Raw genomic sequence first — 26911 nt, forward strand, 5'->3', positions numbered from 1 at the left:
TAAGGGAAATTTCAGCATAACTAAAAAACCCTATGTGATTTTATTCTTACATGAAGGTCCTCACAAAAAATCAGGAAATAGGAAATTATATCCATATCTGACGTGATCAGCAACCAAAGCCAATTCTCAAGGCTTCAGTGGACTGTTTTCCACTGTAGTGGAAGTTGTTCATGTGATACGTTGATGTTTGTTTTCAAAAGAGGTTTAATTTGGAGTATAGCTCACAAATGTCTCCCTGCTATACAGTAAGGCAGGAAGGTGAATTGGAGTCAAATATCTCCCAGCTAGATCAAATGACCACCACACAAGCAGCTTCTCAAAACTGTAAGCAATGAGTGTCAGCAAAAACAGGCTGCAAAAGACAAAGATAGCCTGTTTATTTTTGTGTGAGAGACAGAAGGTAAGGAATGCTTGGGAAGGTGGTAAAAAAAAGTATCCTATTCTCTATAAGAGTTTTTCAATTAGTTTCAAGAATAACTGTTATGCAGATAAATGCTGATATGTTGTAAATCTGGGCTCCTTTATAGCTACAAAAGCTTTAAGTTCCAGCAACAACTCATATCAATAAAATCCATCACTTACTCAGTCTCTATATTCATAACACGCAAAATAGCACCAGCCCTATTAAATTGATATTTATGACAAGCTAGGAGAATCAGAAGACAAGCAGTAATTGCTACGACACATCCATGAGCACAAGTCTCATTTAATTGCACTGCCCAGGTTTCTCAAAAATGAACCTCAACTCCAAGAAATGGAACATACAGGGCAAACACCGTCTGCCATCTGGGGAAGAAAAATTACAACACAATCAATTAATTCTATGGTTACATGCTGAATCTAAGGTGCTAAACATCCGAGTGTTTTCATTTTGCTGTAGCATGCAGCATTCTGGCAGATATTCGGCCAGGTTTTGGTGTTTTTTGTTTGTTTGTTTGGTGGGGAAGTGGGGCAGAAGGGCAGGAGTAGTTTAAAGTTATGATCAAGATGTGGACAGACTTGGATTTGCACTAACCTGTGTGTTGTGAACAGCAGCAGCTTAAAGGTGGAGACACAGTCCTCTCCCTTATGCCAGCCAGAGACCATGACTCTAGACACTGATCTCCCAAGGAAATCAATGGATAGGCCAGCACCAAGCCCAGCACCATGATTTGCTCCACAACAAATACATGCTATTTATAAAGAAATAAAAAGACAAATCTTAAGAAAGGGGGAGATAAGGAACAATCAAGACTAGAAACATCCACATAAATGTTCAATAGGCTTCTTAACTCCTTTAAGAAAGAGAGAAAGATGACAGGTACCATTTCTGGAGTCTTCGAGAGGTTAAAGCAAAAAACAGAAACCTGTGACATATTGTCAAGTATTGGCTTTTTTGGGTGTTGGTTGTTGTTTTTTTTTTTTTGAGCCACACCAGTGATCTGGCTTTCAAAATACACAGTGAATCCCTCAAAGGTAAAATTAATGGTTATACACCACTTCTAGTGTCCTGGATACTGTCTCTGATACTTCTGCTGGGAGATATTTGGCCTGCCAGAGAGCTGTGCTGGCACAGTAACAAGAGGAATACTTTTCAAGACATCTCAGGAAGCTGTCAAAAGAGTCTATGGCTGAGGGAGGAGTAACATATTGCAAATTGCATGGTTACTGTTGAATCAGAAGACTAGTAGGAAGCTCTGACAAACACATAAAAGGCTATACTAATTGTTTCACAGTTGAATTGTCTATATAACAAAGGCAAGTGTTGTTGCTACCACTAATACAATACAAAAGCAGGGGTATTTTTTCCATGATCATTTACTATAGTGAAACGTATCTGTCTAGTAAAACTAACAGCAAATTCCACCCCAAACAGGCTGCCCAGGGGGGTTGTGGAGTCTCCTTCTCTGGAGATATTCAAGACCCGCCTGGACGCCTACCTGTGTGACATGGTGTAGGGAGCCTGCTTTGGCAGGGGGGTTGGACTCGATGATCTCTGGAGATCCCTTCCTACCCCTGCGATTCTGTGACGCAGCACACCTTTGTGTCAAATGGAATCACCAGCCATGACAGTTCAGGAAACTCAGACCTCATCCACCTCAATATCCATACAGAATTGCACAAGGCACAAGAATATTTGGTGTTGAGAACTCACTGTGATATGCGATATCCAGCACATTCAAAGCTCAACAGAACTGCACCTAAAAACATTTATCCTAACTACATACCTGACAATACAGTAGCGCATCACACCTTTTCAGAGTTAAGCATTGGTCTTTTTAAACTGCTTCTCCACAGCAGAACTATGGAAATGCATTGTAGTCACACAGCGCTGCTGGATGGCAATTCAACAAGAGGAAACTCCATTTTTCAAACTGTAAAGTTTTACAAAGATTAGCTGATCATCGATAAACATTTAAACAAACCCATTCACACAGGCAGAACTTGCTCTTTAGTGGTTAAAGTACTGCAGGAATTTTGGCACACGGGCTTTTTACAAATTAAGTATTGTTTTACATGTCCCAAATGTGTTAGTCATAAACATTAGCAGAGGAATACAATCGCAACTTTTTAATAACCCTGCATTAATTCTGAACTCGTTCATCTGAACTTAGTTTGTTTTTCCTTCATGACTGGATAAAGCAGACTGCAGAATTTTGTGCTGTGCCAGGTCTTGGCTCCATCAGTTGCTCATTAAACGAGATCTGGAATCCAGCACTGGAGTGAATGCACATGGGAACTCATGTGAAGCTGCTCGTATATCATTGATAGCTCGGTTGCTAACACAGAGTTTATCCAAGACCGTACATTTTTTGTTGACATGAACAAAGCTGTTCACCATCCTCTGTTTTTGACGTCAGTGGACAACTACCCACTAACAGTATCTGTCACTACAAAATGCTTGGAATTTCCTCACTCATAAAAGCTGGAAAATTTCAACTACATTATTGGATTTTTAAAGACAACAATATTCAGTGATTATTAGGATAGGACATTTTCATTCTTACTGATCTTTTTTCCCCCAGTATCTTGAAAATTTAAACTTAAACAGCATCACAGACTCTGAGGAATCGATATTTAAAACCCCTCTTTTCTCTTCTGTTCCCAAAGAACGTGCTCTCAAATGAATGCTAATTTCCTGACATACAACCATCACGATGTGGTACTTCAGATTTTTCCCATTAGCTGGACATAACAATCATTTTGGGAGGATTAATACTGGACAGTACCTAGTATCTGACAGAACTGCAGAAAACTAATCCCCTAGCATGAGCTATTTAGTGCCTTTCTTCTATACCTCTCCTTTATTCTTCCAACTGCAATGGCCCACTGTGAAGTCAGTCATTCTGGTGGCAGCTCCCTCTGGAGTGTGACTACTCAGGAACAAGGTACTAGGCAAGTTTCAGCCAGGGCTGTGAGGGCAGAAGGGTAACCAGCCTTCATAGCACTCCAGAGCCTAGAAGCATAACAACTGTCTGTGTATACACAATAAGGACATCCATCTTGACAAAGCTACATATTTTACCCCTGCTGGAGGCTTTCCTGCTGATAAGAATGCATTTCAACCTTGATCTAAAAACCAAGCTGTAAAGCTGCTGCTCCATAAACACATCTCTCGCTTCTGAACCCCCCCAGTTTAGCTGAAAGCAAATAAATATATCAGAACAAACAAACAATCCTGGCACAACATTGGTACAGTACAATGTAAAGTCCCCTTTTCTCAGCATGTCAAGATACCATCAACTAGTAATCCAGAAAGAACATGTTTCCATGCTTTTCTCCACAACAATCCCCTTTCAGAGAACAATTACTTTCATTTCTGTTTTTTAGGGTACTAATCTTTGAGGTATGACATTCATCTAATACTTGTATAGAATAACTACAAAAATATATAATTCCATCTCATGTAAAGGACCGATCATGTTCTTATGTTTATTATACATAGCCCACATCTGAAATGCCAGGTATGTTGCTTCAGGTGGTTGTGGCAAATCAGAGAAATGGCACACACAAACTGTTCTCCCCTAGGAATCCCCTAGAAATCAATTATATCCTAACAAAAAATAGGAACACTTGCAAGAAACCTGCAGCTGTCTCAGCTTCTGAAAGGAGCTTCAATTTTCACAATTGCAGCATCTCTGAAAAGCATTTCTGGGCAGATGACATGATATGATCTTTGGCTCGAAGGCCATTCCCCAGTGTACTTTAGACATAGTGCCCACACTGGCTTTACAACACTGCAGTTTTGTAGAATTTTATCTTCTGAGTGAGCCTTGTGCCGCTTATCAGGATTCTCTGCTATTGTAACATCTTCAAAGAAAGAATGTAGAGACAGAGCTAACATCTTTCTGATGGGAGGGATACAACTCTTGATCTTTTCCTCTCTTTTTCATCTGCTTGAATATTTATAAGTGTTTGCGTATGCAGATATATATTCATACATGCTTAGATTTCAAAAGAAGACATTGAACGTACATCAATTTTGTCTAAATGATCAATCAAGCATTCAAAGAAGCTGCCTCCGTGGGGAGCAAGTAGGGAAACTGAGTTTATGCAGAAGATGTTATTTCTATATGTCTAACACATATTTACATTATTTATTGTGTGGAACAAGGAAAGGATATAGACTTCTTGTAGAACTGCAGTTGGTCATTTCTCTAACATACAAGTCCACGACCTTACTTCCACATGTTTCTGTGGTAGTGAGTTATTCTCTAACAGCATTCTTAAATGCTTCCATTGACCAGTGAGAGCAGCAGTGATAAAAAGTCTGTATCTTCATCAAATGGAGGGGAAACACTTCTTAACACCAGTTACACTGGTTGAAAATACCTATTTTAGTTCTCTGCAATTTAGCTCACTCTTACTGCTCATCAAGACTAAGTTAAGATCGTGCAGAAGGTAAGACACTGTATTAAGATAATGCTACAAACACAGAGACATATCCATTTATGTTAAGCCTTGCTGTTAAGCCAATGAAACAGCCTACAACATACCCAGGATAATATTAAAGCAGTAGAATGCTTAAGATCACAAAGCTAGATTGGTTCTTTACATAAACTTGTTCAGAGCTTGCTTGGACGTTATTTATATCCATGGTCCACCTTGAAGAACTTTCATCATAGGTTTCATGACTTTACATCAGCTAATCTGTAGCGATGTTTTGTCTGAGCACTTCTTAGCAGTAAATGAGCAATAATTTGAATTCTTTAAAAGCTCTTTCATTGAGCAGATCCTGGTTCCAGTGTAACGCAAGAAGAAATGACAAGTTTGCACTAAACAGTTTCACCAGGCACTGAAACACTTTACAAGCTGAGTAATTACAAATCCCCATGGTTTCACAGGTTAAGGGAAACTGAAGTATAACTTTCAAGTTACTTGAAATCACCAAATTAAGCATTTTATATACTTCCCACATTGAGTTCCTAAAATAAATTGTTTTTAAACAGAAATTTTTATAGACAATTTCAGCTATCCAGCCATGAATCTTGTCTTCCGCAGTTCTTAACAGTCAGTGTTTGCAGACAATATAAGAAAAGAGCACAAAGAGGAAGCACTTAACAATTCAGAATAAGTTTGTAAAAATGATGAGGTATCTCTCGAATTCTTAACTCAAGAAGTTGCTCAGGCACTGTAATGACAATCAATAGCAAACCTGCATAGGCAGGGTTGACTTCTTGTCTGTTGTGTTCCTGGCTCGCAAGGCACAAACCACCTACAGCCACAATCGCTTTCACGTGATGCACCCAAGTTAATAAGCTTTACTTAAATGCAGCATTGAAAATAATATCTCAGTACAGCCTCAAATGAGAGCAGGATCACATCAGACAGCTCAGAGGACAGGTAGCTGAGTTCTTTGTTCCACCAGACACACTGGTTTTAAAATGTTAATCAGCTTAACAGAGTTTTCCCTATAGCAAGTGACCAGTGTATTATGTGTCCTAAGATACTAGGCATTTGGTCTGAACAAATCCATGTTCAGATATAGAGAAATCCAGGCTCAATCCTACAAATTCTTAAATAAATCCCCCCCAAAGTCAGTCGGGCCAATCTCATGAGGAATGTCCAAGTTGATAAAATACTTACAGCTGGCTATCTGCCAGTGTTTTAGTTTTTAAATCATTTGGCTTGCATTCTGGTGCTTAAGTATTATGAGGTTCTGTATGCAAACAAATACCAACAAACATATCAACAAATATGTAAACACCACCTCCCAAAGGACTTATGTAAGTCTCCTGTCCGAGACATCTCCCATACCAAGCTGTGCACTAAGTTCCCAGCAAATGTAATTAAAAAAGCAAAGTCTAATACTGAAAAGGCTCTAAAATGATGCATTCAAGCTTCACTCAAAAACACAGCCGCATATCAGAACCAGCAGCCCATGCATCTCCTACCTTACTCAAGAATATAATCTGAAAGCACAAATGTACATACTTGTAACAACACAAGACTCATGTATAAGATTGAAAATACCTCAGAATCCTATACTCCAGACAGAAGAGCACGTTATGAAACAGTATTTGGTTTTGGCAATGGAAGTACAAATTCAATACAAAGTAATAGAAACTACGTTTCAGCGTTAAGAGCTCTCAAGAGTTCAACAGAAGAGAAACTTGGAAATGCAATAGATGAAACTTCCACTGTGTGTACAAGTCCAGTTTCCCAGTAATGTAAACTAAAAGTGCCAAATTATAATCTAAAACAAAAACATCCCCACATCTCCTGCCAGTAGGTTTAGTTTAATGATATCCAGCCCAAATTATTTTCAATTCTCTTCGAGTGAACAGAGGCAACTGACATTCAGATAATGCCTAAACAATAGAAAACAGGACTAAAGATGAGGTATCATAGAATTTTGACCCTATTTGATTAGTAAAAAAGTGCCTTCAGAGCCCAGAAAGCAACTCTGGAGATTCAGATGTGCCCCATGCCAAAACATTCTCATTTTACGAAATAACCCTTGGCTTATGTTAAAAGCACATCCTACTAAGAAAACCAACAAACAAACAGAACAACACACCAAGAATCGGTATAGCAATGAAGTTTTCCCACGAAATCTCATTTTACATATATACAGGAATGAGTTTTTATGTCCACAGAACCTAAGAACATTTTTCAAACAGATGAGAATACTGCACTCATACAATTATAGTTGCTCGTTGCCTGTAAAGGATTTTGTCAATGCAAAATATTGCGCCTCCCACAAGTACACAAGGAATAACCCCGACCAGTTCAAGACTTAAACAGGGCAAGTTTACCAATAGCAACTGATAAGTAAAAGAAAAAATATTTTTAGCCATATCCTAACTGAAATAGTTTGCTGGTAATAAATTCTTTGTTAGGTCCAAGATCTCTACAGTAAGATTCAGCCTTTGTGGCAGTGTCTTGTGGTATAGAAACAATATGAAGAGAAAGATGTAACTAAGGTAGAAATTAGTAGGGGAGACGTAATAAGAAATAAGAAAGCAGGAGAAAACAAGAACAAGTTAAAAGCATGTAATGAAGCTCCAAAGAAAATGGAAATGAGCCCAAACAACAGCACCTTGAGGACTGGAACTAAAAATAAATAAAAAAGAGTGCCATTTCACATCAGAGTAGGATTTCATTTCTATTCAACCGCATTCCCTTGCCTTCTACCTATTCACATCCCACATCTCAGTAATTGCATCTGAAGTCACAATGAATTCCAGATTATATATATTCCTTTAATTTTTGGATCTCTTTCAACAAGAGAAGTGAGAAATTACAGGTTAGGGAATCCAGAAAAGATTCGCAGCTATCAATAAAGACCTTAAAAACATAGATACGGGCCTTTGCAAAATAGGAAAAAGTATTTTGGAGAAAAAAACAAAAAACCTTCAGATAGCGAATGATGAACAGTAAGAAAAGTACCTCCTATTTAATAATTTGTGTGAGAGAGAGAAGAGTAATATCCCCACTTCCAAGTTTTACTGATCTTTTTTTCATTAAACGTTCAGACCTTCCCACCTACAGGTGCCAACAACGAGTTACTTTACCAGAAATCTCACCACCCTACGCTACCCACTTAAAAAACAGGAAACTAACCCTGTTTGGAAAGTCACAAGATAGAACAAACATTTTAGAGTTCTGGAAAAAGGGTAACCAGCTGCATTGAAGAGAGATTTGGAGAACTGAAGACACTGACAGCAGCAGCAATGTGAAACCATCAAGGTGTTTACTGATTCCATAAGAAAACAGCATTAATCTCTCATCATTTATTTTTTCCCTATTTTGAGCTGGCACTGTCTTTGCTGAGTGCTATACAGTTAATACAAACTTGTCCACTGAAACATTAGCCTACGTTACCAGCAACAGATGAGCATTCCTGAACTACTTTGCAACAAGAAAGCATGTGCTTTATTGGCCTTATCATTGATAAGACATTGCTCATGCCTTTCTATCACCCAAAACACAAAAATATTAAGTGAAAGTCAAACTGAAGCCCCGAGCAACACTAGAAGCATTAAATTACACATTCAGTTGTTATCTCAGCTATCTTTAAGGTATCTGTCAAAGTCTCTCAGGCTGGCAGAGACAGATGAGCAATTACAAAAAAGCTCTGTTCCGCATCCTCCAAGCTCTTTTCTACAGCAGCACAGTACCTTCAGCACCCTATATTCTGCAGTACTACAGCAAGCCTGACCAGTTCTCTCTCTACTTACCATGGGGGATAGATGTGGATGACATCCTGTGGCCTACTCTTCAGGTGAGCTGCCGTCTCTCTTGCAAAAAGGACTTTGAGTATTGGTTCTCTTGGGCTGGTGACAAGGTCTCCGGATGAAATGATAGCAGGAGACTCTTCCAGCTGCTGGCAGATGGCAACTTGTATCGTACACTCCTCAAACATTTCTAAGATCTTCACAATTAAAACACCACATTTATCTGCAAATTAAAATAATAATAATAATAATAATAAAAGAGAATGCAACATTTGGATACGGATAAAAATACTGGCACAACGAAGATGCCTGTTCTGCTCTCTCCTTTTCTTTCTGATCTGTAAAAAAGCCACATACGAGCACAATACACCTAAACGAAGTTTTAAGCATTCACACCATATTAAAGGTGAGGAGGTATTTGCCCCCCAGTCTAAGTCAGCACCCATTAGGTACAAAAATCTAAAAGCAGTGTTCCACATTCAGAGAATGTGGAAAAACACTGACTAGGTTTTATACACTAAAAGCAGCAATTGCAAAACTGGTTATCCATTTTATTAGTCTGCAAACAGGAGAGAAGCAACATGAACATATATCAGCATTCCTATAGTTTTATTCTATGCACTTCTGCCTATGTAAAAAATTACTTCTAGCTCCCTTTGCAATCTGCACAGATCTACTCAGACAGACCTGGGTCAGTTCCTTTCATGTAAGATTTATTCTCTTTCTCACCTAACTCCACTCCAGTTTGCACTCTGATCACTGATATTGTTATCCATCTGCTAAACACTGCTATCATTAGTGGGGAAAGGCATGATGCTATAGAACAGGAGCTGCAGTATCCCAATGCTACTCATTTTGATTCACAAGTTGCATTAAAAAAAACAAACAACAACAACAACAAAAAAAACAATATACCGAGAAAAACAGCTGATATAAATTATCATCTTCCCACAGCAAAGCAGAAGCAGGGGTGGAACTGTGAACGTGGTACTGGAACTTAACAACAGAGCTGTACTAGTTATTTGCTTGTTTATTTCAAGGCCCATTTCACAATTGTGAATGCCTTTCCTTTGAAAATAAGTCAAAATATTTTAGTTTAAGTTTATGAGAAACTTCAGAACAAACTAATGACCCAACCCTTTAGGAAACCCCAGAACAAAGAAACTGGGTTCTAAATCCTTTTAGGTTTATTTAATGTGTTCAATCCTATAAAATATATATGTATTTTTTTGCCCATTTTATATTCCCATGTCTTTATTACATTTTATGCTAGAGCCGAAATAAAATCATTTTGAAATATAAAACCAAAGTTTTCTCAAAACCACTTTTCTTTAAACCAATTTTTCATCACACGCAACATGTTTCTGCAAAGCATTGTTTCTCATGAACTGGTATTTTCCAGCAGGATAAAAGGTTCCTCCAGGAATTCCCCCATGCAATATATGTGAGACATTTCTGTCCAAATCATTACAGCTTGACCTCCTTCTTCAGAGCTGCAAAGCAGGAGTATGAGAACCGATGCTTTCTGCCAGTTCTTTTTTGCCATGTTCTTTGAAATCGGCTGATGAAGAGATGGATGCTACCACTATCAATCCTCAACACTGTCACCTTCTTAGGGAAAGCTGTAACACTGCACTGTCCTTCCAAACACTCTGCTGGCTAAGGTCTGCTTAAGTGCATACTTCTGCTCAGTGTGAGCGTGAACTAGTTTTCTGTCCCTAAAGACAAAGATTTAGAATATTCACACTTGAATTGCACTTTGCCTGACTAGCTCCAATTGTAGTCCTCTGTCAACCCCAAGTCATCTGGCACGCATAAACAAATTGTCCCGACCACAAAAATTTCAGCCTCCCAAGTAAGCAAAGTTAGTGAACATTTACCTCCACTCAGTCTCCACAGTCTGAATTTTCACCCACTTTAAAAACAAATGACAAAAAAGTCAACTTCAATGACCAAGCACACCAGCAGTCTTAAAAATATATACATAAAAACAACCTACAACTTTTCATCACTCCTTAACAATCCATTTCTCATGTGCAAAATTTCATGAAAATTCTTACTGGCCAACAATATAAATGTAATGTTAGTCAGCTAATAAATCAGCTTGAAGAAATCAGTGTTAAACAGAATGACAACTTAATACTGTTCTTCAAAATATCCCAGACTAGCAGACTGTTAAAAATGCTATGTACATCAAAACCTTCATCTAGATGAAAACCCCATAAAGGATCTTGGAGATAAAGCCCTACTAAGACACAGGCATCTCTTGCAAGTCAAAGTTGGCCCTAACACTAGAAGCTGATACTAAATGAAACAGAATGCCTCTGCATTAAAAGCAACACAACTTTAACAACAATCTGAGTCTCAAACTTGGCACACGTGCACATTCTACAGAACCACAATCTATTTGTTTATTCAGATGCACAGCGATAGCTTAATTTAATTGCTCAAATTATTATTACTGCTGATGATAGAATGCTTTCTTGAACAACATAGCAAAGCATTTTGAATTCCTGGCATGTGATGAAACATCAAAGTTCAGAATGTAGCTTTATTCTTAACTCATTTGTATCCTGCTTTGTTATGCCAATCTAAAATAAATCAAAAGTGTGGCTGCACACTGAAGGGAGAATTTGTGGGTGAGGAGATGGGCTGGATCGCTGCAATTTCTACAGCTGCTAGAGGAATTTACTTGTCTGTTCGCTTGTGTGAAAACCTTACCTTAAGGTTTTGCAGTGTCCTTTCACACCCATGGATACTTCACAGAAGTTCTCACTCGATAAAGACCTCATTCACTTCATTTCACTCATAAAACAATTACAGTCTAAGAAATTGAAACCTGCAGATGCACAGTTTTCATGGCAATATCCAATATTAAAAACTTTGAGCAGTAAATGTGGTGCAGTCCTGCCCGTCCCTACACTGCATATTTCTTCATGCCTTACTCTGTTGCCTACAGCACATGGATTTCCTTCTTCACTGTTACTTTTTCCAAAAATCAGTGAGCTAATCCTGCTAGCAGTAAAGTCACTGAAGCACAAGAGCGGATACTGCAGAAAGAAGAGATGAACAAAGTAAAGGGGAGAGCATGAAGGGATGGAAGGACAATAGCTACATGTTCTTTCTAATGACAGACCAACCAGGCTGGATTAATTGAGTCTGACTAAATCTCGAGGCTGTGTATTTACAAATGGCATCCAGTTCCTTCTCATTCCCTATAATGTCCATGTTGGACTGTCCTTGAGCAGCTCCTTCAGGACCCAGAGAAGGAATAAGAACTGCAAGTACCTATGGAATACTCATTTCAAAACCTTTGCTTTACTCACATGAAGGTAACCTTTCTTCTCCCATTAAAAGACAAGTCACTGTGCACGTTCACAAAGAGTGAGTACACACTTATCTGGATGCATTTAAAAATCCTTCTTTCAAGCAGCAATTTGAGGACTGCTTAACAAAGTCCATCTTTGGTGTCAGACGCCTTCCCAGCAGCACCTTGCAGCAGTCTCCATGCAGTCAGTGGAAAAGTTAGAAGACATCCACTGATACAGACTTAAGGGTCATTTGAAGCATCTGGACCCATGAATATGAAGAGAGTTTATTCATTCCAGGGGCACAAAGTGTAAAGTCAGTCCCTGATAACATAAAGTTTGAGACGTCATGAAGAGAGGAAAAAAAACACTGATATAACTGGTTGAGTATGGACTTTGAAGGTGCATTTAGCCAGTACAACTTGCTTCCTCTAAATGGCCATCAGAGCTCGTAACACTCCCTCAGTGCTAACAATTTGCATAAAGGCCAGGAACCTTCAGAGAAAGATGCTACAACATGCTAGCAATTAGTCATCCAAAAAGTACCTCAGTCCTCCTGTGACCAACAAGAGAAAAAAATAATCGAGTTCCAATGATAAGCTGGGTCAGCTTTCACCTGAAACGTCACATCAGCCCTCTGCAGAATGCTTCCCCATGATCAGTATCAATCATTGGACAGAAATCACTGCTAGGTGAACTGTGATGAAACAAATTAATTCCTCCAGATCTCACAAATGTACAGACCTAGTGAAACCAGCAAGACAAGCTGGCTGGTGGGAAGAACAAGCCTTTTAAGCAGGGAAGTAGCTCTGAAGAAGCTTCTCAATTATCGACAAAGTCTCCTCTCACCTTGCAGGCAAGAGATGAGAAGTTCTGACAAGAAGCCAGTCAGTATCCCTGGCAGAAGGAGATTCAACAGGACCCCTCCAGAATGCATAGATGGAATGAACTTCAGACCCCTCAGAGACAGACGAAGAAAGCATCCAAAACCAGGCAAACAACACCAGCAGCTCATTATTACTGTTAGCTAAATCTCCATATGCACTACCATATCAGACACCATAGTGTCAGACTGTCCCTCTGCTGCCATCTCTCACAAGGCAACAAAACATTAAAAATTGTTGGTGGGAGGGTTCAATCCCTACTGCCATACCACCACCATCTGCCTCTGATGTCATGGGCTTACGTAACAAAATAGGAGGCACTGCTTTCAGAGCAGCCCTCATATGCGCTTACAATACGGAGATGTTTTGATTATGGGTTCAGAATTGCAACCAATAGCAGCTTCTCGGTAGGAAGAAAGAAGTTATTCAGAAGTACTAAGAATGCAGTTACTATCTCTGGTTCAGAAAGATCCTGAGTCAGAGATCTTTGCAAGTTAAGAGAATACTCTGTGAGAAACATCACGAAGTATTAATTGTTTTTCCTAGGCATTCTGCTAGCTCTTGCCACTGCCAAAAAGAAGATTCTAAGCTAGTTGAATTTTGGGTTTCTCCATTTAGCAAGTTTGTTCTCACGTCTCTAGTTAATTATTTAATTTCAGATGACCTCTGGGACATTGGTACCTCTCTCCAATACGAAACCTGAACACAAGGTAGCTCAGTTTGTCCATCATGTTATTTCAGACATCTGGGAGATGAACAAACCCTGTAAGTTCCTTTCATTTGTTTCTTATTTCAGTACACAGAGTGATGCTGCCCTTCAATATATACCATGACAACAAAACATGTTTTAATACAACACGTGGCAGATGTTCCACATTCCCCTGAATTCCAGAAGGATTAAAAATGAAAGATTCTCTGTTCCTTTGGAGATCGTGGACCTTCAGACGTCAAACATTTTAAAAACTCAAGCGTGACTCCAGTCTGAGTGAAGGCCCACAACAATTTTCTTACCTAACAAAGTGGATTTACAGATGCATTTATTTAAGCCGCGGAGCCACTCCAACACTGAATGAACATGAAGGACACATTGGCCATGCCAAAAGGCAGCTTCTGGGGACATTAAGAAGAAAGCTAGTCTGTTTTCACTCTTAACAATCAAGGGGAACTCCTGAGAGAAGGAAAGGAAAAAATTGAGGAGCATGGTCTTAATAAATAGAAGTAAAATAAAATTGCATTCAGACATTATGGCTTCAGTGCCCAAAACACAACTCTGAAGTTTGCTTCAATGATTCTGTAGCTATCAGTGAGAGAAAAAACATTATGACCACTTGAGGACTGCATATTTTGTTGCTTTTGGTACACAGTGATGAGACACTAGACAGGGTCCATGAAACTGATGTGGAAAAATACATCAGATATTGACCATCAACATGCTCAAGTGAATTTTACTAAAACATTACTGTTCAAATTCTCAAAAATAGCTCCTGAATGGAAAGCCCTCATAAGAAACAGGTTCTTTTCATAGTAAGGTGACAGCACCCTGGTAGTGGTCCATAAAAGATCAACAGAATGAAGATGAATGCTTGGGAAAGACAAACTGGAATGTATAATACTTCTCAGGTTCTGAGAAGAAAGCAGGGGTGGGGTCAATTTACTGTGTTCTGCATGATTGGAATGTGCTAGCTGGGACACACAACATGCCTCTGTGCATGTTAGCTCAAGCTTGCCATGCTTCAGAGAGAAAGGAAGAAGATAGAGCTTCCAACACCAGGCGTTCCTCAGAAGTCATGGCACTTTGTGTTGCTTTCACTGTCTGAATAGAAACTCCCCCTCTCTAGAAGACAAGGAGAAGAGGACCTGTCTCCACAGAAGCAACAACAACAATAATAAAGGGGAGGGGAAAAAAAGAAAAAAAAAAAGAAAAGCAGCACCAGCAAGATCAAGAAAATCCATGAAAGCCAAAAGTGGGTGGTATTTACTATTGAATTTCTGCATTTTCCATTCTTCCGTGAGAATTTAGAAATTTTGTAGTGTTTGGGGAATGCGTCTCACTCACAAGACAGGAGGATGTGACGCATCCATCTTCAGTCTGAATACAACGGGACATAAGGCAGAAATAATTTTTCACAAAGGTCAAAGCACCAGTGATGAAAACTATCAAATATAAGCATGAAGAACCAACCCTACTAACAGCTGTTGGTAGACTTTAAGATCTGCTTGTTAAGACAGATGCTTCTAAGAAAAAACTGTTACTCTCAGTTACCAATCACAAATTATATAATCTCTGACTGCAGTTATACGTACTGAACCCAACACAACTGATATTTCTAAAATGTGTGTCCAAACAGTTAAGCTATACTTCAAGTTAAATGGCAAGTTCTTTACAAGTATGAACAACATTAGGCACTACATTCGGGTCAGTGTTCTATTTATCCTAGCTGAATATTTTTATAAAATACCACTTTTAATTAAAAAAAAGACAACAAAGAATCTTGTGCAATTCACACTGTGAACAGTCTTTCATATAAGAATGAAACTTAATTTTTGCGTTTAGTTGTGATGGCTTGATCAGATCAGATCTATGTTATGGAAATATAGAGTAAATAAAGAAAACTCCTTCATGTCTTGTTTAAAAAAGTCAACTAGCACCAGTTCCCATATTCAGCTCTCAGTTTGTTTGGGTTTTTTTGTTTTCAAAGGTATTATTCGATCCCAACAACATTTAACTTCTGATTGTCTAATGTAGGTTCTGGAACTGCACCACTAGCCCCATCACAGAAGCACTCTACCTTTAAAGGGACTATGCTAAAGACAAACCTCTTCCCCATCCTTGTGTTCAAGAGAGGTGTTCAAGGCCAGGTTGGATCTAGTGGGTAGCAATCCTGCTCAAAGAAACGGGCTGGAACTAAATGAACTTTAAGGTGATGATCCAATGTAAATGATCCAGTGCTAGCCATTCCCTGATTCTGAGATATTAGACACCCTCTTGGGAGAGCACTTACTATTTGCAGTGGAAGAATAGCCAAGCCTACATTTTCTGGTTCAGATCAAAGTTCTACTTTCATTACTGTAAGTATAAAATGTCAAATTAAGGCACCAAAAGAAAAAAAACACATTCTTTTGTTTGGCACCCATTATTGCTCTTTGTTCCGCCTCATGCAAAAGACTGTAGGTGTAGGCATAACAAAGTCAACAATCCAGCATATACCAACCAGACCCTTGAAATCCAAAAGTCAATGTTTAAAGCTAAGAAACAGCACTAAGATTCCAGCATCTTCAAGGCCTGTACAGAACCATCTGGTTGCTATTCTGAACCATACATATTGCTATTCTTTCTGGACTGGTTGCTTCTGAAGCCATTCTGAAAGATGTTTCTCAAAAACACACCAAGTCTTGCATGCATGATGGATTCTTTCCACATCTATATTCAAAAGAGGCTGCTGAATTTGGCCCTGCTATAAACATTATGCACTCTTTATAACAGCATAAATAAGCTAGAGATTGTGCATGCCATTATTGTTTCTCATAAGAAAACACAAATAACACAGAGAATTCTTGTTTGAAAAAGACAAGTTTATACTTGACTTTTCCCTCCCAATGCTATGACATGTTCAGGCATTTGGCTAGCAAAAGAAAAACCAAAAAAACCCACAAATTTGGCTACTTGCCATTTCTTTAATTTATATTAACTCAAGACTAATTAATTTAGCAAGAACTAAGAATTAGTAATAATTGGAAAGCTCAGGCTTTTGTATTGTTAGGATTTTGCATAGTAAAAGGAAACTATATTAAGGACTATCCTTGTTTTCACCAGTCACCCAAAGTGGAAGGTGGGAGAGTGACTCTTCGCATCCTCTTTTGTAAGCCTTTCAGCTGCCCTGAAAATACACTACTATGCACCAAGTCCTGTCCTCAGCTTCAAGGCTTCACTGTCCTCTGCTCACATGTTACACTTGCTTCAGTCACCAGATCACTTCCCACCATAAGGAGGAGCAGAAAGGAAGGTGCAGTTTAGAAAAAAATGCCTACAGTTTGGGTTAGGTATCAGTTTAGTTTAATTAATGTGCTCAGTTGTTAACTCAATCACACTGGTTCATCCTAAATCTTCATCTGAGACCAATGAATACCAGTTATCTCACCAGGTTATGAACTTTACTGAATAATTCATGGCTGCATTTTAAGTAAAAAAGTACTTTAACAGTAACTGCAAGAAAAAAAAAGTGCAGAGGAAGTTAGCTTTCAGAAGTTACTTTTGAAAAGAATCTGCATTCTTTTCTGCAAAGAAAGTTTGCTTTGCTTCTCATCTGTATCTTCTACGGACAGGAGAGTCTTCCAAATATAACTCAGAAGAGTACTACTTTTTCTACTGCATCATGCAGTTCCCATATAACCAGCAGATATTGACAGGAAAAAGGGTTGGGTTTCATTTTCCTCTCTCAACTGTCCAGATCTCTTTGCCCAAACAGGAAATTTTGCAGGGAAGTAGCAGCAAAGAACATGGGAGGGGGAGAAAAAAAGCTTGCAAACAGTCTAAAAGCCTTTGTATACAGTACTTTTCAACCATCAGTTCGACTGATGAGAGACTTACAGTGACTGCACATCGTTCAGTCTCCCTTTTGTACCTTATGAAGAACAACTAATTCTGGATTTGTGGAGAAGAGCTTGATGTCAGTCTATTAGTTTTAAGTCACATAAGCATCCAACTACTGCCATGCAGTGCAGGCAAGCTTCTGTGCTCTCTCCTTTCAGACCCCAGTGACAGCATTAGGTTGATTACAAAAATGGAATTATCCATCAGGAAGAACACAATCAGTAGTAAATACTTTCCCCTGCAATACGCACCTCTCCATTTGATATCTTCATTTCCATGTCTGTCTGCAGTTTCAGAGAACTACCATCACTTGAACAACCCAATACACAGACAGGCTGCCAAGCATAACACTCCAAAACTGTCTAACTGGGAAAAACACAGATTCTTTTGTCCTACAGAGCGATTCTGACATAAGTGGGACAGTTACCCCACACACTTCAGAGAATACAGAAATGCATGCTGCAACGAGGCACTTTTCTTGGAGGCGCTGCCTCATCCCAGTAACCAAAAGGCAGTCAAACCACATTGGACACTTACCAAAAGGGGTCACAGGAACAAAGAAAAGAATTTTAAAAAATTAAAGCCAGCCAAAAGGTTTTTTGGGGGCCACGTGGACATCAGTACAATGGAAAACCAAATAACAGCAAAACAAAAGCACAATATTCTACAACATGAAATGCTTAACAGGGGGAGAAGGATGGCCCACACTTCCAGAAACAGTTTTCCTAAAGACACAAGTGGAAGGAAGACCTCAAACTGATCTCATTTGTAATTGCTCCTCTTTGCCTAATGATAAACTTCTGTTCTAGGCATCTATGGATTACCCGGAATGACTTGATGGCTCTTACAGTTACTTCAATCCTCCACATTAATCTTCAGATTTCTTTGGTAAATCATTTGAGCTTGTCATTTGCTAAGGTGTTCCCTCTACTTCTGTTGCTGAAATCAGAAGCAGTCCTGGAAACAGTCTGGGTTAGAATTATTACCACGCAAAAGAGAGGGAGATGAATCCAAGAAGAAACTCAGATAAGTAGATGACATTGATATACTTTTTCTTTACTGATATTTCACACTTTCAGAATAGAAGCACTTGTAAGGTTATCTAGTTACACTACTAAAATTTCAGCCATTCAGTTGGACATTTTCTAAACCAAACATCAATTTTATTCTGGTGACATCAAACTGACTACACTAAGAACAAAACTATGAAGAGTTTAATTTTTGTCTAGATGGAAAAAAAATCCCACAAATATTATCACAGCTTTTTTTATTGTGAATTTTATCTTCGTGCTTTGGAATGAGGATTGGTAATTCCTAAATATTGGCAATTGAAAATGGAATTCCTAAATTATGGCAGATTCAGCACCTTAAAGAAATTCAGTTCTAAGTTCTGGCAAATGTTTGCAGAGTAAATGAAGAGGTAATTTGTCCTAGAGATTTCCAACTTGCCCAAATTCTTATGTTTTTTCACCATGATGGCAAAAGGCACATCCCAGAAATGTCTTATGAGACATTCTGCCAAAATGAAATCACTTCAAAGACAAACTCACCAGAATTCTCAAAGTGTGCTTTACAGTAGAGCAACATATTTTTCCATAGCCTTTCTTTCCTCATAAAATTCCAACTCAATTTCTGAAAGAAAAAATCGAGCCGAGGCAGATGTTTTGGTTGACAGGGTGGAATCAGTGGTTTCCGGATCAATTTCATCCTCTACAATTCTGTGATTCTGTGAATATTTCAGCCTAATAGTTAAAGTCTAGCAGACTGGTGAGTAGCCAAACAAGTTCATGTAATGACACACATGATGTTAAGACAAGGCCTGTATCATTTTCAACATATCAGTTCCGAAGAGAGTTGACTAATGACACTTCTTCTTCTCTGATACTGCTTTGTGGAATACAAAACATATTTCAGATAACTAATTTTATGAGTTACAGTTTGAGCTTTTTATCAGTGAAAAACCATAATCAAACGAGTAGTTTCAGCAGGATTTGAGAGTAAATACTATTAAAATGGCTTCATCGATGACTTTCCTTTGTCTAGGTAAAAGAAGTGAATGGTAACTGGAGAATGGAGACCTGATCTCAGAAATCATCAGCTGCAGAAGTTACGGAATCACATCAGACAACCATCCTGTGACCAAAACCAAACCAGACCCAAGTCCTAAGTGCCTTGAACACACATGAGACTGAGAAGTGAACAGAAGCCGAGCAATGGATTTGACAAGACTAACACTGAAAGGATACATAAGGAGTAGCTGCCCTCATTTCTAAGACCCTGTGAAAAGTTAGAGAGTATGCAGTAAAGAGCCATGCAAATCACTTGAAGACTGAAGTAAAAAACCTCTAGAGAGCCTTAAAGAGCTCATTCTGTTTAGTTTATGAAATTTGTGAAGCAGCATGATTTTGCTATGCAAGCGTCAGAGAGGGAAAATGCCACATTCTAAAGAGCTCTCGAATCCAATGGAGAACTGCTTTATGAAAAACAAAAGATGGGAACTGAAGCCAGACAAATCCAGATTTGGAAAACAAACAAACAAAAAATCTGAGTGGAATTAAGGACAACTCTCAAGGCAAGTGATAGATTCCCTTATCCGCATGTTTTCAAATTAAGACCAGAGGACTTTCTGAAAAACAAATGGAATATGTGCTCAGAAACAATTAGTGGGCTTAATAAAGAATAAATGCTTGAAATTTTGTAGCCTACAGTCACATACAAACTGATTAAAAAGTGCTTCTTAAACTCTATGAATCTACTATCTCCTACAAAACATTACAGAAAGATAGTGCTATTGCATGTCCATAAAATAAACCTTGACTTGTCTTACCAACTGCTAGAAATGCCACTTTCCCAAATGCTGGAAAGCAAAGAGTTCTAAAGAATCTAGTAGATGGAGGACATGTAAAAGAAGATTTTTACCCTTTATATTTAAATGCGTTCATAATGTGGGCATTGCAAACTCAAAAGCATCAAGAAAACATTAAGCCCAAACCAGGCAACATCAAATTATAAACTTCAGTAGTACATCTATGTAGGCCGCATGCCTACATACATGTACTTTCATATACACGCTTATATTTCACATATATATATGTGCTTTTACATGTGTATGCTGCTCCTTACCTGACGGGATTTTAGCATCTGAAGCGCACTGATGCCTCCAAAAGCTTATAGCAGATCTTTCTCTGTTCTGCAGTCGACATAGCCTCTCAGCCAGTCCTCCCCTGCAAAAAAGGAAGAAATGCTCAGTTTTGCCAATAACCAAGACAGAGTTTTGCCAAGTGAGAAAACACAGGACAGATGGAATATCATAGAACGGTTTGGGTTGGAAGAGAGCTTTAAGACCATCTAGCTCCATTCCCCTGATATAGGCAGGGACACCTCCCACTACACCAGGGTACTCATCCAGCCTGGCCTTGAACACTACCAAGGTGGTGGAATGTGTATAATTTGACCCTTAAAAACAGAAATATACAGTAACATTGCATCTTATGGATTAGCTCTCCCAGTTTTTTACTTTCCAGAGGATAAACTTATGTTTCATTGGGAATATAGAATACAACTATACAACTATCTGGGCGTCCATCATCCTGAAGCTTTCAGTCATGTCTCAATCTTTACCCAAGGACTGTAAAGAAAGATCCCCAACTTCCCTGCACTTAGCCTGACAGCTACTACAGACAGCTGTGAATTTGAAACAAACACCCTAAATGGTTTAGTGCAGCCACTAGTTATAACAGGTTGGATTTTTTTCCTCCTAGATTTGTTTGTCTGTTGGCAAGGAGTGATCACAGAAATATTCTTTTACCCATACTTGACCCTGTGATTCATTTCACAAGCTGGGTCAAGTGTGCAGTTTCAGTGGTCTGAACACTCTCCAAGATGGAATTAATTTAGCATTCCCAAGGTGAGGAGCAGAGGAGTGGCATCTAAACCACACACATTTAAGGTAACACTAAAGCAATTCCTACCCCTTGGATTCCAATCCAAGGTACATCAGTTTATCAACTTAAAACAAAAAAATACTGTCAATAGAAGCTGTCCTTCAGACATTGCAGTGAGCTTAAGGATAGTATGAGGCTATTTGAACATTTCTCTCTGGCTTCAAACAAATAATTTTTATTAAAAATATACTTTATTATTTCCTTAACAATAAGTTTCTCCACAACAAGAACAATTAAGTACATTAATAAGGGCCACCACTAAGCTGCAATGTGTCCTTAGGTAAACTTGGTTTAGGAATTAAAGAGGGAGCACAAGACCACCCTATTTGTGCATATGAATGGGGATAATATTTTAGAACATAGTTTGCATTGCTTGGTAAAGCTGACACTGCAAATGGGAATCTGGGAGGATTCACACCTGTGAAAACTGAGAAGGAGCTATAAAGGAGCTATAAAGGCTAAGCAGCATTTCAGGTAGATTGTAAAAATCTCTTTGGTTTGAAATGACTAACAGCTGCTTTTCCTACAGATAAATCAACAGATTACATAAAAACAAATTATCCGCCTCAGCTGATTTTCTAGTTAACCAACTACCTAATTTGCAAAACCATAACTATCATAAGACTTACTAGGTAGCATGGCTAAACAACTTAGTAGAGAAGACCACAGAGTGGATACTCAAATAGTAAAGCCATGCTTTACCCAGAATGATTCATGGAAGTTACATGGTTTATGTTACTGCAGTCTTTTCTGCAGCTGTGGGGATTCTGGGGACAGGAAAACTCTAACGAATGTCTTAGAATCATAGAATCACCAAGGTTGGAAAAGACCTAAAAGATCATCCAGTCCAACTGTTCAACTATTACCAATAGCTCCCACTAAACCATGTCCCTCAACACAACATCCAGTGCCTGACCACCCTCTCTGAGAAGCAGAACTTCCTAACGTCCAGCCTGAATCTCCCCTGCCGTAGCTTGAAAACATTCCCTCTGGTCCTATCACTAATGACACGAGAGAAGAGGCCAACCCCCAGCTCACTACAACCTCCCTTCAGGAAGTTATAGAGAGCAATAAGGTCTCCCCTGAGCCTCCTCTTCTCCAGGCTGAACGTTCCCAGCTCCTTCAGCTTCTCCTCATAAGGCCTGTACTCCAGACCCCTCACCAGCTTTGTTGCCCTTCTTTGAACATGTTCCAGGGCCTCAATGTCTTTCTTCCAGAGGTGCAAAGAATTCCCAAAATAAAGAACCCTCTCTCAAAAAGGACTTGTTGTATCAAGAACACTGACAAAAATACTCAGGAAACCTTGTGTTTCAGTGAACTTACAAAAAGCTTAACAACATGAAGTGCTTTCAGCAAGAATCGTGAAACACAGAGTCAACTAATAGAGAAAAATGCAATGGATACTTCGGTATGCAGCTGGGTCAAGTCAAGCACAACTCTGTATGAGACAATTTGATTCACTGCTTACATTCTGCTCAGCCACATTTACCTCAAAGTTGAGAACCCAAGCATTAATGCACTCCAGTAGCTGTAGATGAGAAGCTTCTATAAACACCAGCAACATGCCCACCCAGTTTTCCTTCTTGCCAGAGTGCCTTCTTGGATGTAGTCTGTTGTTGAGCTCTGCTGCATGGTGTACCCAAGCCATGCTAGAACACCATTCACTTCAGCTACACTTGGAAATACAGCAGATAATGCATTTGGAGTTGACTTGTTTGAGTCTGAGACTGAGCTCTATACAAAGAGCAATAAACAGAACAGCTAGTAGCTGAAAAATGTTTCTGGTGGAAGAAAACTGCTTAGTACAAGCATTCCAAAACTCTATTTCATTCCTTCCACAGAGATCATTCAAACAAATGCGTTTTCTTATAATGCTTAAGACACACACCAAAAAAATAGCTCATAGAAGCTCAAAGTGTAATAATTTAGAACCATACAATCATTGAATCCTTAGAGTTGAAAGGGACCTTTAATGGCCATCTAGTCTGACTCCCTTGCAATGAACAGGGACACCACAGCTAGATCAGGTTGCCCAGGGCCTGATCCAGCCTCATCTTGAAAGTCCCCGGGGACTTTCCTCCCCACTTTCCCTGATTAGGGTTGCAGCTGTGCCCAGTCAGTCCCTACTCCTCTGGAAGCCCACTTCTACTTCATCTATGGCAGAAGCACTTCGTAGCATGAAAGAAAGAAAGCTCCTGGTTTCATGGCACACAGCAGGAATACAAAAATAATACCAAAAAACAACCCAAAACCAACCAAACAGCAAAAAGAACCCCACTGTTTCAGGCCAGATGTGCCAGGGAAGGTCTTACTCTAATACTTCATTACTCATTTGCTAACCATGTCTGTATTAGGACAACAGTTATCACAGGGTACACGAAGATTAAAGTTATGTCTTCCCTTCACATGCCTTCATGCTAATAAAACTGGTATTTATTAACACTCATCCTTCAATCCCAATTGCAAATGCAGCTAAAATAATTTAAACCACAAACATAATGCATATTGCAGGATCTCAAATATAAACAAACAAAAAAAATGCATTTATGAGATGTTCTCAGCTGGTCACTGGAACTGCCTCCCCCTCCCCACCCCCACAACTCCCTGTTTCATACGCTGTGAAACTGGGAAAATACAGTTCAAGGACATGCCATGCACAAAAGGAATTTATGGAGCAAGTGAGCTGGCTGTTTATGGTTCATTTATTTTAAAAAGTAGAAACGAAAAAAAGAAATTTAAATACTGCTCCAAATGCAGAATGAAGCCCACTATGCTTCAAGTAAAGAAATCCAAGGAAAAAAAAAAAGATGCTTTCTGATGCATAGTTTGACAGTTTTTAAGACAATGACATTTGAGACCTGTAAATTCTTTCTCATACCATACAGGTGCCCACACTGCTGAAAGTGCTCATGTGTGCGCTATGAGATATTATGAACTACACAGACTTGCTCTTGGCTGTACAGAGGAAAGGAAACAGAGCTACACAAAGCTCAGAGGATGAAGAACCTGATAGTGAGCAGATTCCAGCTCCAGTGTAAAACCAACCTCCTTGCTTAGAAAAGAGCAACACTTACAATGATTATTTTATTTTTAAAAAATATCCAGTTCTTTCTTTTACACATATCTATGTTTATCTACGTTTATCTTATGATACATTCAGTTGTCCTGGATGACAAACCCACCATCTGGTGTATATTTATCTCAAATTGGAAAAATGTATTCTGATTACTAATTCCAATTTCTGTAATCAAGCAAGTCAATGGTCTGTATTGAAATGACAAAGGCTATCATCTGAGATGCATACTGTACTGACCAGCAAATGTGACCCCAAAGTTTTATCATAAACAAATGTAATGCACTTGGCAAAAAGTTAATGCAAAGGCTGCTCAGTGAAGCCAAACTGCCCAGATACAATCTCAACTAATCAAAACCTTTTTATTTTTAATCATGCAACTCCTGAGTACAACTATTTTGTGTTGGTTTTATTTTTTTAAATCCCTTAAGGCAGATAGATTTAAAAAGCAGAAATCCATGCACCACTTTCCTATTAAATCTGAGCTTGTTGAACTACTCGTTTAAAGAACCACATTGCCATTGCTGCCCACGTCTAACAACATCCACACTAAGGACACGTTTGATGACCAAAACAAAGCTCAGTATCTAGGATGAAAGCTTGGTTCCTGGTGGCTGTTGGCTTGCACAATGAAACAGCAAGACTTATGGATTTTGTACCATCGCATGACAAGTACTATCCGAAAGGTAACACAGCTTAAACAGGCATATTGCTGGTCCCCAGCTTCCAACTCCAGTCAGGTTAAAAGGAGGGAAATAAAGAGCATTAATGAGAAGGGTGAGTTTTAAAACGTCATTTTCAATCCTTTTTTGGAGTGCTGGAGCTCTTCCTGTGTTCATGTAATGAAGTTTTAATTTAGCACGGCAATTACTGAAAATAGCCTCACAAAATTAAATTCATTTAAATTTACTTTCTCATATTTCATTCAAATTTAAGAGCTGTGAACACATAAGCATCCCTTCAATTAAGTTATCTCATCATACACATTACTCCAGATATTTCAAAACACTATGGATTACACAAGTACATGTATCCATCTCAGGACTGGGCACTTTGCCTCATTTTTTCTTTTCAAAGCAATGACACATCTCTACCTCTACTTCCAAGTTAAATAACTTCTGCAACATTCAGCTGTCCAATTCCACTTTATAGGGCGCACGTTGGCATTTATCAGCACTGTAAAGCCATCAGATGTTTTTAGCTTGCATAATAAAAAGCAACACAGTGCTGACAGTTGCTGCTACATGCTCCTCTGGCATAAAAATAGCGCAGGTAGGTATGAAAGATGTGATCAAAGTCCCCTCCACAGAGGCCTACCTCCTCGCCAGCGAAGGAGAGGAGCTGTTGACTTAGTGAAGTAACAAAGAATCTGAAAGCCATTTCACATGTACAGATAAGCCCTATTCAAGCTGCCATCTTGGGATGAATCACTAGTAACATGATGATCATTGGGGTAATTCTGCTTGTTAAATGAATACAATTTTACTAGAATCCTTTTCCATTCATTAGAACAAGTGTGGCCACCATCAAAGTATCATAGAATGATCTGGGTTGGAAGGAACTTTTAAGACCATGCAGTTCCAATCCCCTTGCTATAGGCAAGGACACCTCTCACTACACCAGGGTGCCCAAAGCCCCGTGCACCCTGGCTTTGAATGCCCCCAGGGTACAAGCATCCACAGCCTCTCTGGGCAACCTGTTCCAGTGTCTCACCGAACCTCACAGTAAGGAGTTCTTTTCTAATATTTAATCCAAATCTACCCTCTTCCTGCTTAAAGCCATTCCCTTATTCCTGCCACCAGATACTTTTGTAAAAAAAATAAAAATAAAAAAATAAAAAAAGGCCCTCCCTACCTTTCCTGTAGGCCCTCTTCAGGTACCAGAAAGGCACAGAGTAGAGGGGCAGAATCACCTTCCCTGATGTGCTGGTCACACTTCTCTTGATGCAACTTGGTATGTTAAGGTACATACGAGACAAAGGTGAGACAGCCAGCATGGTTTCCCCAAGGGCAGATCTTACCTGATCAATCTCACAGACTTCTATGATGGACAGATGGCATCAGTGGATAAGGGAAGAACAACGGATGTTATCTACCTGGACTTCTGCAAAGCCTTTGACATGCTCCCTTTACTACGTCCTTCTCTCTAAATGGAGAGGTATGGATTTGAAGAATGGACTGTTTGATGGATTAAGAACTGTTTGGAAGGTTGAAGCCAAAGGGTTGTGATCAATGGTTCTGTGTCAGGGTGGAGATGAGTCACAAGCAGTGACCCCAAGAGTTGGTCTTGGGACCAGTGCCCTTCAATATCTTCACTGATGACATAGGTGATGAAATTGAGTGTGCCCTCAGCAAGTTTGCAGATGGCAGCAAACTGCGTGGTGCAGTGGATATACTGGAGGGAAGGGAAGCCATTCAGAAGGACCTGGGCCCAGTAGAATCTAATGAGGTT

At 39.2% G+C, this 26911-nt stretch overlaps 1 protein-coding gene across 4 annotated transcripts in view; it reads right to left on the bottom strand.

The window, feature by feature from the left end:
• Nucleotides 1-26911, bottom strand: part of SPIDR (scaffold protein involved in DNA repair) — a 180221-nt gene that overhangs the window by 103696 nt on the left and 49614 nt on the right. For all 4 annotated transcript variants that reach the window (XM_015855506.3, XM_015855509.3, XM_015855508.3 and 1 more), the window contains exons 7-8: nt 20567-20667; nt 8664-8883 (exon numbers count right to left, since the gene is read on the bottom strand). In XM_015855506.3, the coding sequence (XP_015710992.2) occupies nt 8664-8883; nt 20567-20667 (321 nt within the window). The remainder of the gene's footprint in view (nt 1-8663; nt 8884-20566; nt 20668-26911) is intronic.

Source organism: Coturnix japonica, chromosome 2, assembly GCF_054131305.1.
Source record: "Coturnix japonica strain WE chromosome 2, WE-NBRP24, whole genome shotgun sequence".
Lineage (NCBI taxonomy): Eukaryota > Metazoa > Chordata > Aves > Galliformes > Phasianidae > Coturnix > Coturnix japonica.